At 38.4% G+C, this 13,201-nt stretch overlaps 1 protein-coding gene across 1 annotated transcript in view; it reads left to right on the top strand.

Moving 5' to 3' along the window:
* Positions 1 to 12,590, top strand: part of LOC112139500 (protocadherin Fat 3) — a 90,894-nt gene extending 78,304 nt beyond the window's left edge. Inside the window, exons 49-52 of the mRNA XM_036215088.1 lie at positions 248 to 337; positions 1,110 to 1,169; positions 1,452 to 1,487; positions 7,922 to 12,590. Coding sequence (XP_036070981.1) covers positions 248 to 337; positions 1,110 to 1,169; positions 1,452 to 1,487; positions 7,922 to 8,655 — 920 coding nt within the window. The 3' untranslated portion in view covers positions 8,656 to 12,590. The remainder of the gene's footprint in view (positions 1 to 247; positions 338 to 1,109; positions 1,170 to 1,451; positions 1,488 to 7,921) is intronic.
* Positions 12,591 to 13,201: the final 611 nt, after the last annotated feature.

The raw sequence follows: 13,201 nt of genomic DNA, 5'->3' as shown, positions 1-13,201 counted from the left end.
TGCATATAAGCAAATTATAAGCATTTTACTAATGCTTATTAATATCTTATTAATACTTAACAAGCACACCTTAATATAAAGCGTTACCGAGTTGTAAAGTTTTTTGGATGATATAAATAAGTTTGTTGGATAAAAAATACCTTACTTTGTGTTAAATTGGCTTTTTTTTAAAGTGAATGTAAAGTTGATTTCTAATTATTCTCTAAAATTAGTAATATTAATATAAAACATGTGTTTTATGTGTCAGAGCTGGTGGACGAAGTGGGCTGTCACTCGGACTCCACCTCGGAGGAGCACTCCCTGAGTTCCTACACGTCTGACTCCTTCGATGACAATGGTAGGCATCTACTTCGAGAAAATGCACTGATAATTGAAATTTGATCAAAAGAAAATCTTCAGTCAAGTTTTCAATGTTAATCCTCAAATCGCATCTCAAAAAAATGTCAAAAACATTACGTTAAAAAAGTCAGGAAGACGATAACAATCATTAAATAACTTTAACACTGAAAAGTACACAAACACATGAGTTCATGGTGATTTAATAGATTTCCATTGGATTAAAGCACTTTTCCCCCCTTTTCCCCACAAGTTTCTACTCTTCTCAAGTGTCTTCTCCCAGATAAATCAATAACATTGATCTTTTTCTTGGCCAATTAGAAGTGGGCAGAGGTAAAATGCTGCAATGATCACGTGTGCATGTGAACACATGTTCTTTAGACAGGGAAACTTTGTCAATTCTTTATTTTCCGTCCAATTAGTGTAACTATATTTAAATGTTTTCCCCGCTTGTTGGTGAGACGCAAACATCCACAAGTGCAGGAAGGTGTTCGCAAGACTAACAAGTCTCCTCTTTGTCTGTGACACCTATTTTCAGATTTAGCTCTTTTCAGTTCTGTTTACTGACTACTGCTTCACAACCATACAGAAAGTTATTACTCTAAAAGAAATAAAATATTCTTTAAAGATTCTTGTCATCCAGTTCTGACCGAATCGATCCATTAGGGTCAAAATATCACTCTTATCTTTGAACCTCCTTTTCTTAGAGTTGTAACCAGCACAAAGTTTTCTTTTTTTCTAGTAACTACTTTCTGTTCTCTTTTTGTGTCCAGCTTCCATAGTAACAGTCATACGTCTAGTGAACGATGCCGTCGACGATATTGAAAGCAAAGGTATGAAAAAGCAGTTTTTGTTAACCCTACTTTCTTTTGTGTGTCTGTCTTCTGGAACAAAAGCCTTTGTTGCTGTGAGAGTCGTGGATACTGTATACTAAATGCAGCCCGGTCTCTGCTGTTCAAAGCCTCTCCCTGTAAGGAATTAAATATGCTGCTTAGATTTCTAATGTTTTTCGTCAGTTCCTGACACAGGAACTCTTGATTTTATTTTTTTCCCTTTGGTTTCTGCGTTGTTTGTGTCAGTCTGACTCTAGCTTTTTTCCCCCTTTCTCTTTGAAGTGTCAAACATAGAAGAGCGGTGGTGGAACAGTCCTGGTGAGTGAAATGCAAAGAAGCTAAAACACATCACACATTAAAAACCTTATTATTTCTTCTTGTGATCCTCAGTTTTATTAGTTGTATAATTTTCTGATAGTATGTTTAGGAACTTAACAAACAAATATGAAATTATAAATTACCTATTTTTTTAATCGATTTTAGACAAGCGGATTTGAAAAAAAATTACATTCCATTCATATTTGTGCTGGTTCCAAATAGTAATTTAAAAAAAGGTGGAAAACATCATTTGATCAGATAAAACAGTATATGTTCATTCTTTATTAAGTTTTGTTCTTTTTTATCTGTCTTGCTCTTATTGCTCTTAATCTCATGCTAATTTACAGTATTTTACCCACTACAGTCTTAATGTTTTTCAAAAAAATGAAGAGCGCTTTATATACTTTAATTCTGTATGTACTTACTGATGTTGAAGGGATTTTGAGACTTACATGGCGCTTTGTTAAAATATTAATCTATTTATGAATAGAAGAAAATTTCGGATGTTTGTGAACACGCTAATGCGGCTTACGTGTATCAGTGTCGGACTGGGTTTTTTACTCGTTACTAAACAGGTCAGGGGTTAGCGTAGTCACAGTAACATTAGTTTGAGCCAAATGAGTCTGTCTTTTTATGAGTTTCAAACAAGATGAGGTTTTTTTGTAAATATGCTAACATGGCTAGCATGCAACAGTGTCAGACTATTTTTTAGTAACAAGGTTGGTGTTAGCATAGTTACAGCAACGTTTGTTTTAGTGGAATTTGTCCGTTGTTTTATGAAAAGTGTTAACAAAATTTGGTTTTGTTGTGAATACGCCAACATGGCTAGCATGTTGTGGTGTCAAACTATTTTTTTTTACACGTTATTAACAAGGTTGCTGTTAGCATAACTACATCAATGTTTTTTTTTTTTTTATGAGTTGCTAACAAAATGTGGTTTTGTTGTGAACGTGCTAACACGGCTAACATGTAGTGCTGTCTGACTTTTTATTATTTTTTTTTTTACACGTTACCAACGAGGTTGGGAGTTAGCATAATACCAGTAGTGTTCATTTGAGCAGAATACGTTTATTTTTTCTTTACGAGTTGCAAACAAGTTGGGAATACGCTAACACGGCTAACGTCTAGCAGTGTCAGACTATTTCAACAAGGTTGAAAGTTAGCGAAGTCACAGTAACGTTTGTTTTAGCAGTATCAGTACGTGATTGACTCTGAGCCTTTTGTGTCACTTAATGCATTATTTGAAAATAGACCATTCATTGATGGTGTGCCTTATAATTCAATGCATCCTTTAGAGGGGAAAATATGGTAATCTCAAAAACCTATTTGTAAACATTTTTCTAAATGTATTTAACCCTTAAATACCGGAGGCCTCGCCGGTGACGCGTAGACACAAAATCTTTAACACACTGTGACTCTTCAAGAATCTACTGGAATTGATCGTGTTAACGGTTGAAAAGTTACAGTAAATCCAAGAACACAAACACTGGAGCTGGGGTGTTAAAGGGTTAATTAAACTATTCAATGAAATAAAAATTAAGTTTTATCTCCAAGTCACTAAAAAATAAATATAAAAAACATAAAGTTGTAACTCGTTTTAGCCAAGCTTCATATCTAGACACAACAGTAGCTGTGTTTCTATTACACTTAAGCGCAGAACTTTTACCGTTTCCATAAAATCATAATTATGCGAATAAACACAAACCAACTCACGTAATGAGTCATTCAAAAACACAGCCATGAATGTGAACAATACTTTGATTTACAGCAGATTCATCCAAATTTCTGCCATGGCACTAGCGCTCATCATCATCTCGGAGCTGGGTGGGAGGGGATACGGATGAGGGGATTTTGGGAAATGGTGGTTGGTGATTTTACAGAAGAGCTGTGGATCCATCAAGTCTATATGACACGCCCACCTTTGACGAGCTTTGATAATAACGCTGTGGGACCTCTTGTGGCGCTAAGTGAAAGTGGTCACACGACTCATTTCTAGTTTTCTGAAATATGTCAATTTTGATTTGCCTCAAAAATCACCCCCTCCAAGCGCAAAACCCTTTTTTCGATAAATGCAAGTTTTTTTTAATTGACGTTTTATTTATTATCATAAATCCAATATAGTCATTGTAAACGCAGCTACTGAAGATAAATGAGGCTTCAAATGTTTCTCAAACAGCCACTGAGACTTCTCCATGTCTGCATTGACTCATCAGCTCATGTATTCTCTTGGATTTCGTCATCATCCTACAATTACTACTAATTGTGCGCCGCTTGCCGCCATTACCAATTCTGTTTGCTTGCAGTTGTGTGATTTTTATTGAGTCTACAAAGCATTTCATCACTTAGCGCCGCCATCGCTGCATTTAGGTCTGCGTTACTGCCAGCATAAATGCATACAAGCTGGAAAAGATAAATCGCTTCAGCAGATGGATTGCAGCTTATTGGCATTTAGATCAGCTAAAGACAGACTGGAAAGGACTCAGTAATTCAAAGAAAGAAGCAGTTACAGCCGTCTAAAGGAGTCAATTTGTACTTGGAGCCAAGGGCTCATGCAACACACAAAAAGACTTTAGTGCTAAAATTCAGAAAGGAACAATGCTCACTTACATACAACAAAAACATGTTTTTGCACTAGCTTAAATAATTTAAGGAGTGCATGTGACAGTTCTGTTCAAAGATGTCGGCTCTGGCTGCAGGTGAAAGACTTTACTAATGTGACTTTAAAAACGAGTGTTTGGACAGCAGTCAGATTTGAAGATTTGGAGCGAGACGATAGTTGGCTCGTTTCGTGGAAGAGGCTTCCAACAGCTGCTTAAGAAAACATTCGGCTCCATTTTACCCTACATACTGATCTTCGCCATGCAGTTACACGAATCAAATTCACAGACTATCAGTTTATCATTTAATGCACTTTCCCCTGCTCTTGTCGTGCTTTTCTTGTGCGATCTGATGAACGCTTCACATACAATTTATGTTGTTACCTCTGCATCTGAATTTAGTGAGCTGATCCTCAGGTTTTTGTTTCACTCATGATTCCAGAACTAAAACACCCAATTATGACTTTTTTTTTTTAAACAAATGAATGTCTGACTTTCCCATCTGCAAAATTACTTTATTGTTTTTTGCTTCTGCTATCATTATCTTTTCTTTATTATGAATCTTAGATTAAAAAGTATGGAATAGGCTTTGGAAAAGATGAAAATGCGTCTTTATGCGTACACACAATCTCCGACTTAGAAATGAGTCCATTTTTTTAGGCACCTAACCCAAGCAATTTACATCTTTTTTAATGTGTCGTTAGGGGAAAGTACAAAATAAATGTACGTTTTTGTAGGAGGTGGAATTTATCTACCAACTTCCTAAAAAAAAAAAAAAGCATGGATGAACACAAAATTAGACGTTTGAAATTTTGTGATTTTATCTTTTGTCGATGAAGTGCACACGGTGTAACTTCTCATAATTAGGCTGACTGGAAAAGCTTTCAGGTTTTGTTTTTGCCGTTTTTTTTTTTTTTTTTTTTTGGGCACACTTATTCATTCTAACTAATGTGTCTTCTTAAAAATGAAACTCGTCTTAGTTAAAATCATTTAATGTGTTTGCATGGGAGTAAAAATAGAGAGTCAACAAACTGCCGAGTGTCGTGCAACTATTTGTGTTTTTATGTTTTCATATGCAGACGATAAATTGCTCAAGCAACCTCCATCTTTTGGAAAAAAGCATTTTCCTTTCAGTCTCCACTTTTCCCAGTCCCATCTAGCAAGCAGGAATTTTACTTTTCCACCTTTACCTGAAGTGATTTTATTCAGAAAGATGAACACTTCCACAGCATGACATGGCTGTAAATACGTCCACATGTATTTGTGGTTTGTTTGCATTCCGGTCCAATAAATTTCTCTGTCCACAAATGTGTCATGCCGTGCATCCCAGGAGCTCTCCGGTACACTAATGAAGTGTACTCTTCATCCCACACAGCGACTGACCCTTCTGGCTCCTCTCACTTCATCAATATGATATTTTTTCCTCTCAGAGCTCATTAACTTGACCATGAATTATGCAACCTGCATGCTGTAGTTTGCAGGAAGTTGTGGATTAGTTTGGATTTCTGTGTCCATCTGTTAAAAAAAACTACAACCTCAAAAAATAACAAAAAGTCTTTGATTTGTGTTTGTGCGATCCTTAAACGAGTCCCATAATGACACGATCAGAAACAAAGGCATTTCGCGAGCCCCCTCTGCGGCGTCAGGAGCACAAAGTTTGGAACAAACAGCACATGCGAGTGCATTTCCATCCTGATGCACACAACTAACAAGCCAAACTTCCAAAAATAAATCGGATAAGAGGAGGGGATAATAAGTGCAGAAACCATCAAAGAGGTGAAAAATAGGCTCAAATAGAAGTCAGAGTATGCACATCCAATTCATTAACGCCTCGGAAAAGTTTGTGTTTAGATGGAGGTGGTGAGTTCCAGACACTACTCCATTTTCCGGCTTCCCTAGAAGCTTCAAAAGCTTCTATGTTACACTTATTTTGTTACTTTAACGCTTTTCAGCAAATGATTTAGCCATGCAGGTAATCTTGTTCCTCTTTCAACAGGAAAAAGCTACAATTTAAATATTTAAAGACCCACTCAGATGATCTTTTAAGCTATTTTGAAAGCATTGCTAATCATGACTGTGTCATTTTTGACTAAAATTCAAAAACATTTTCTAGGACATAGTTTATCCAGTGCAGAAATAGTTCATAGAAATTGTCTTGGAGTCGTTGGCGGGACTTTTAACGTGGAGCAACCCCCCCCCTTCCCCATTCTGTTGCTGAGAGCTCTCTGTTTACATGCTCTCCGGCTAGCTTACAGCCTCAACCTAAATGGTGCAACAAAAATGGTAAGCAATATCCAAAATTTAAACTTAAAAAATTTAAATAAAAAAAAACAAATATCTAGTTGTCAGCAAGTGGATGCATCAGAATGGGGTGGAGCCGGGAGCTTCAGGCCCCGCCCAGTCTGACGCCCAGACGTGTCAAAGTCAAGGCCCGGGGGCCGGATCCGGCCCTCATGCTAATTCTATCCGGCCCTCAAAATAAATTGATTTTATTGCTACTAATCACCCGATGTTATCTTGGGCTTATTTCTAACTTGTATAATTTGACCAATTATATTTTATGGAGAGTAAAATATTGAAAGTTATCCAAGGTTTAAGTTGATGTATGATCGGAATAATATTCCTGCCTTTTTATTATTCATAATTATGTTAAAACGTCATGGTTCTAAAGTTAAAAAAAATTTGCATTGTGCTAGCTTTTTGGACTATTTTAACATTTACCAAGATTTTTTAGGCTGTTTTGTAGTTTAGCTAATATTTCAGCTTCATGCTAGCAGTTTTGGCCAGTTTGGGCTTTTTTTAAGACTGTTTTGGAGTTAGACTAATATTTACACGCTAGCTGTTTTGGCTAATTTAGGCTCTTTTCAGTTTTTTAGGATATTTTGAAGTTTAGCTATTTTTTCTACTATATGCTAGCTGTTTTGGCTAACCTATTTTTTCCTTTTTTCTAGGTTAATTTGGTATTTAGCTAATTTTTTAGGTGACTATCAGCTTCAGCGTTTTCAACAATAAATTTTAGCATTTTCAGTTATCAGCATTAGCATCTTTAGCAGCCAAATTCAGCTTCCAGCATTCACACTAGCATTATTGCAAGTAATGCTATATAGCTAGTTCATAATTGTGTCAAAAAGTTACAGTTTTAAAGTTTGAAAAATTTATTTTAAGTGTTCAATAAATGTTTATCTTGTTTGGTCCGGTGTCTAAGGTGTGTTTTGGGTTCTGGCCCCACACCCCTGACATATACATTCTCATTCCCAAGTTGTCACATACTGAGGCCTGGTTAAGGACCCTTCTGGGTCAATTTTTTATGCTTTTGATGTCCCCAACTCGTCTTTTTTTGTTGACATGCTGGCTCTTCCAATAAATCAGGGGTCCGGTCGTTTTGTCGGACACGATACTAGAGGCACACTAAACCCTGGGACGTGACCGGCAGCGGTACTCTAACCCGATACTCTAACCCTAGTCTGGTCCACGTCTGGACATCCAGAACTGGTACTGATCCACATCCAGTACTGATCCGTGTTAGGGTTAAGATATCAGTGTGGTCCACATCCCGGCACTGATTTGCCGCCCAGAGGTTGGGGAGCCTTGATTTAATTGGAACGGTTAGCACGTCCAAAATGACAAGTTGGGGACACCAAAAACATTCATTTTTGACGTGGAGGCTCAAAGTGTGACGACTTTGGAATGAGAAAAAATATTTAGAAATGCCCAATTTTCATCGGAGTGGGTCTTTAATGACAGGATGGGTTTCTTGTTCTGTTGTGTCATTAATTCTTGCTAAGTTACCTCAAATATCTATTTTAAAATATTACTAATAACCACTTTTCTTTTCAGCATACCAGTGGGAAATGTCCTGTCAGACTTCGAGCTGGCTGTCTCCATCGCATCTACATTCACCTGTGGTAGGATCCCATTTGGACATAAGTGATGCCCAGCAGAACATCAGGCGTGGAGGCAGCACGCACTCTTTACAGCTGGACACCAGAATGGTGAGCGGCGGCGGCGGTGACCAATGCCAGGAGAACCGGACGAGGACCTTTCAGTGGGAGAGGAATCATTCTGGTGAGTGGGAGAGAAGGAAAGGCGTCGTGCTCAGAGAAGACAAGCGAAGGCACAAAGTGGAGGGAAGGAGCAGAAACACCGAGGCCCAGCAGGTCCACAGGGATCGTCTGCAGCAGCACGACGGCGACAGCAGCGAAGACAGCTCCTCGCCTGTTTACGAAGAATACAGGGAGTCCAGCCATGACCAGAAGCGAGACACCGAGAGTCTTTATGACACGCTTCCCCCAACTCGCCGAGCTTATGAAGGATACCCATCGAGCCCTCTGGGCCTCAATCTGCACCCGGCTCAGCTCATGCCCCCTCTGAGGGCCTGGGACTTACAGGCGGAGAACTGGAGGGAACTGGAGGAGCACGAAGGCAGCAGACCCGACTCTGGGAGTTTAGCCGGTTCTGGGGACGAGCTGGAAAGACTGCTGAACTTGGTGTCGCTGAGAGCCCGGAGAGCGACCCGGACAAACAGGGCTTCCACCGGATCAGAACCGGCAGCGGGCTGGGACGGATTATAATGAAACTGTGAAAAAAAATATATATAGAGATTTCATGTTTCCTTTACAGAGAAAGAGATCCCATGCTTCTGAAGTGCGGCACAAATTGAAGAGGGAAATAGAAAATTCCCATGTTTTAGTCGGCGTCCTGGTGTAAACAAGCACTAATCCATCATCAATTCCATGGATCATCTCTAAAATGAAGGAATAAGAGGGAATATATGCGTCCTCCTGATGCGTCCACCTGTGCTGCTTTAGGCTTAGCCGCTATTGGCTGTGAATCGATGCTTTTACATTTATTATTTAGAGTCACTGAAGCAAAGCATTTGGTGGAAGTCTGTCTCCTTTTTGAATCGCACCGATGTACAGACCCGGCGTTGTGTATTTTCACGCAACATCCCTTTAGATCACACGGCTACGGACGTATACCCACACACAATCATTTTGTGAAGTCAGCCGTGCCATGCTCGCACATGAATTTATTATTGTCTCTAAGTCAGGCTCCGGGTTGTTTTGTAGAGAACTCTTCATCCACATCTTACAAGCAGCCCGAGAGATGTGGCAGAGATAAACAGAGATGGATATGTATCGAATCCATTTTTCTATGAATATTTATTTCATCACTCTTGATTTGTTTGAGGTTAAAGTCATACATCACGCTTATCTGACATGAGGAACTGATTACGGACACACAAACTTATCAACACAACTTCAATGAATGTACATAGTGTGTGTTTTATGTATATGTTCACTTTTAGATAGAGGTAAACCTATTGTTAACACCAGAAATGAATTCCAAGAAATTAGTCGCTGAAAGGCTTGGAGAATTGTGTGGAACCGTGAAGTGCACAATCACTCACTCACACGGGCGGCTCACTGATAACACAGTGTAAATTCCGCCGTGCTCCCAGGTCACGCACAACAAAGGGAATGCAAATGGAAAAACCAACTCCATGTTACTCCGCGCTCAGTCTGGGATTTGGGGTATTTCGACATCAACGGATTCAGGGCAGCGGTCGTGGGCAGCTGTGGATTGGGAATCGGCCAAATTAAATAACCGCTCTCGGAATTAAAGTTGGTAATGATAACAGACAAACATCCGTTTATCTCTGATACTTAGGAACGGTAAATCTGCTAGCGAACGCGCCTCTGATAAATACCCTCTCGAGGTTGCTGGGAAAATATTTACATCCGACGTGTAAACAGCAAACATTATGCGCCTCAGAGGAGAGAGCAGCAAACATAAGTGCAAGCTATCTACAAATGACATCATGTAATGAAACTCAAGGGCAACTAATAATGCGAAGTTGGAGCAATTATTTGCTTTTAAATGCAGATAATTTAAACAGAACGATACGGAGGGACTCTTTGAAGAGCGTCCAATGGAAACGGGAGATTGCGTGGGTGGTCTCCAGAATGATCCATGCTGTCATCTTCTTGCTTGTTCTTATTCAGGCCCACTCAAAGTGAATCCCTGAAGAGCATCCCAGAGCCCGTCAAACTAAAACAAACACATTCACACATGCAGGCACTTTACAGTTTCCAGCTCACCTGATGCTGCTCTTCCACGCGGCAAGAAGAGGAATCGGGTCTCGGCGGACGACCATGACACTATGCAAGCTAAAGAGGACGAGGAAAAGGCCCACAGCGTAACCGCAACTCAGTTCTGTGACACTCCTGAAGGTTTTTTTCTTTTTTTAAAAAACGTTTGACTCCAGTGGCCCTGAAGTCCAAATCACACCAACAAGTTACAAAACATATTAAAGATGACCACAAAAATTAGGAAAGCTAAACGAATAATTAAAAAAAAAAGGTTTAAATCAAAACACAATTAAAGAAAAATGTAAAACATTTTGGAAAACAAAATATATTTTCCAAAACCATAAGGAAATGATAAAAATATTAAACATGAAAAGAAATCAGGAAATGTAGCTACCTTTGATTTTTGACATTTGAATTTTTTTCAAATGCGTCTTCAATGTCCGTTTAATAATAAAAATGTTATGATCGGTACGGAGAAAATCCAGCATCATTTCATGCCAAATAGCTTTCATTTAAAATAATAGACACGTGTATTCATCTAATCTGTGATGTCCCATTCTACCCTCTTTTTCTAGTTTCTGCAAAAAAAAAAAACAAAAAAAAAAATCAGAAACACAAAAGTAATTTCCATAAATTTAATGAAAAGAAGAAACCGCAAAATTGCTATCATTTCTAACTCCAACTATATTTTTTCTATTCCAAAATTATTCCTAGTTGATAAAATCAATGTATTGATTTTAATTGATTCAAGCTTAATAGATCAATAATCAGTTCATAAAAATAGAGAACAATCTAGTACATAAACTAAAGTCTGCTAGCTTGATGCTAACGTTTAATGGGATTTCCCATAGGACGGCTAATGCTAACACTCAGTTGACCTAAACATACTTTACATTGCCGACTAAATAAACGTCTTTATATAATCACAGGTATGAATTTTCCAAACTCTTTTAGGAATTATTTTTAATGTAACCATTTGTAAATGGCGTATACTTGTATAGCACTTTCTGCGTTCCTTCATAAGCCCAAAGCGCTTCGCAGTCACAGACAAGGACACTTCGACACATGGACGAGAAGGCGGGAATCAAACCTGCAATCTTCCTCAGCAGTTGACCGCCCTACCACCACAGGCTGTGATCTAAAGTACAGTTTTTGCTTATTCTTTGCTTTTTCTTCTTGGAAAAAAAAAGTATACTAGTCTAGCGCGATCGCCACCTAGTGGCCAATCTTAAATGCCCTCCAGGAGAAGCAGAACAATGTAACACTTGACAATCTCATTAATTTACTAATAAAGTTGAGAGTATATGAACTGCATCAGATTAATATAAATATATTTAAAACATACAGTGGCTTATTAATATATTCTAAGCAAATGTTTCTAAATGTGTAAACTATGTAAACTCAAAATTGAATTGAGAGGATCAAAAGAATCGAAAAAATATCAGAATCAAATCGATCTAGGCTCTTGTGAAGCCAATCGACTCGGAAGGTAGTTTTGCTAATTTCCCATCAGCCCTTTAACACTCTCTCCCGCTAGCTTCACAGGCCCAAGCTAACATTAGTGTAGCAGAAAGACTGAAAGAAATATTAGAGCTATCCAGCTGTACAGTTTTAAGCCAGATGGCGGCTCAGACGAGGAACATGAAGACGTTAATGGATCTATTTGTCTGTATGTGAATCCATCTGAATTGTAGCAGAGATGGAGACTCTGGTCCGGCCATGGCGTTTTTGTTTTTTTCTTTAATCCGATCCAATTTGAATAAAGAAAATACAACGAAACAGTTTTCATCTTAAATTATTTTTCACATATCTTAAAAAAAAAATGCTACAAAAACACCATTTTCATTGGAGCGGGTCTTTAAAATGTTTTTGCGTCGAGTGATTTGTTGGTGTGATTTGCACTTCAGGGCCACCATACTTGACTATCATCGTCCCACTTCCATCAGCGCATCGACTCTCTTCAACACATGCTGGATTCTGAAGAATTTCAGGTGGCAGAGACAAAAGATGTGAAGCAGTGGGGGAGTGCGCGGATGCATTTTAATCAGAAAGGGATTTTTCTTCCTAATCGGAACATCCACCTGATGTTCTGTAGCAGGTTAGACCTGTTTGAAGACAACATTAATCATTTCTGTAAAATATTCAATCTTGTTAGCTCGATCTCGTCACAGCTCTCAACCGCCCCTTCCGCAGATTCAGTTAGAAAAGCATGTCCTGGGACAACATGGTAAAGGTGCTCAAATTGTTAATGATACTTATTCAAAGTCATCTAAGGATGTTCAAAAAGGCTGTCGTGATGCTTTGATGGTATAAATGTCAAACATCTGAGTGGATTTCAGCATAATCTTCTCATCATGCTCTTTTATCTCAGACCCAGAATTTAGATGCGACTTGAATAAATGTCTCCAGATTACCGCTTTGTGCTTTTTGTTTCATTTATTTTATTTCTATACAGCCTGGCGCTTAATTAAATCACCCATATGTGCTTGAATACTAGTTTTTTAGTATTGGGGATCAATAAAACTCAAAATGTTCCTTTAGATTGTACAATAATTATTCAAATATAATTAAATATTAGGGGTGTTGCGGATCACGGATTATCCGTGGTCCGTACGGATCAGAAGCCACGGTTCGGGAACGACGCTGAAGTTGGCTTCCGATTCACAGCTTCCGATTCGCGAGAGCGTTCCACTGCATTTTTCGAACTCAGACCACCTAAAAACAGGTCCTGTTCGAAAACTACTGTACCTAGACAGTTCAAACATGAATTAAATTATGCTTTAATAAAGATTACGTCAAACACAGTTTCTGATTTGTGAAAGCTTTTGCTGATTTGTGAAAATGTGAAATAGGATGATTTTTATCGCATTTTTTGCACTCTGACCACATAAGAACAGGTCATGTTCAAAAACTACTGTATGTAGACAGTTCAAACCTGAATTAAATTATGCTTTAGATATTAAAGATTATGTCAAACACAGTTTCTGATTTGTGAAAGCTTTTATTGATTTGTGAAAATGTGAAA

Source organism: Oryzias melastigma, linkage group LG14, assembly GCF_002922805.2.
Source record: "Oryzias melastigma strain HK-1 linkage group LG14, ASM292280v2, whole genome shotgun sequence".
NCBI classification, from domain to species: domain Eukaryota; kingdom Metazoa; phylum Chordata; class Actinopteri; order Beloniformes; family Adrianichthyidae; genus Oryzias; species Oryzias melastigma.
Note: the sequence above shows the minus strand (reverse complement) of the source record. Positions and strands in the feature narration are given on the sequence as shown.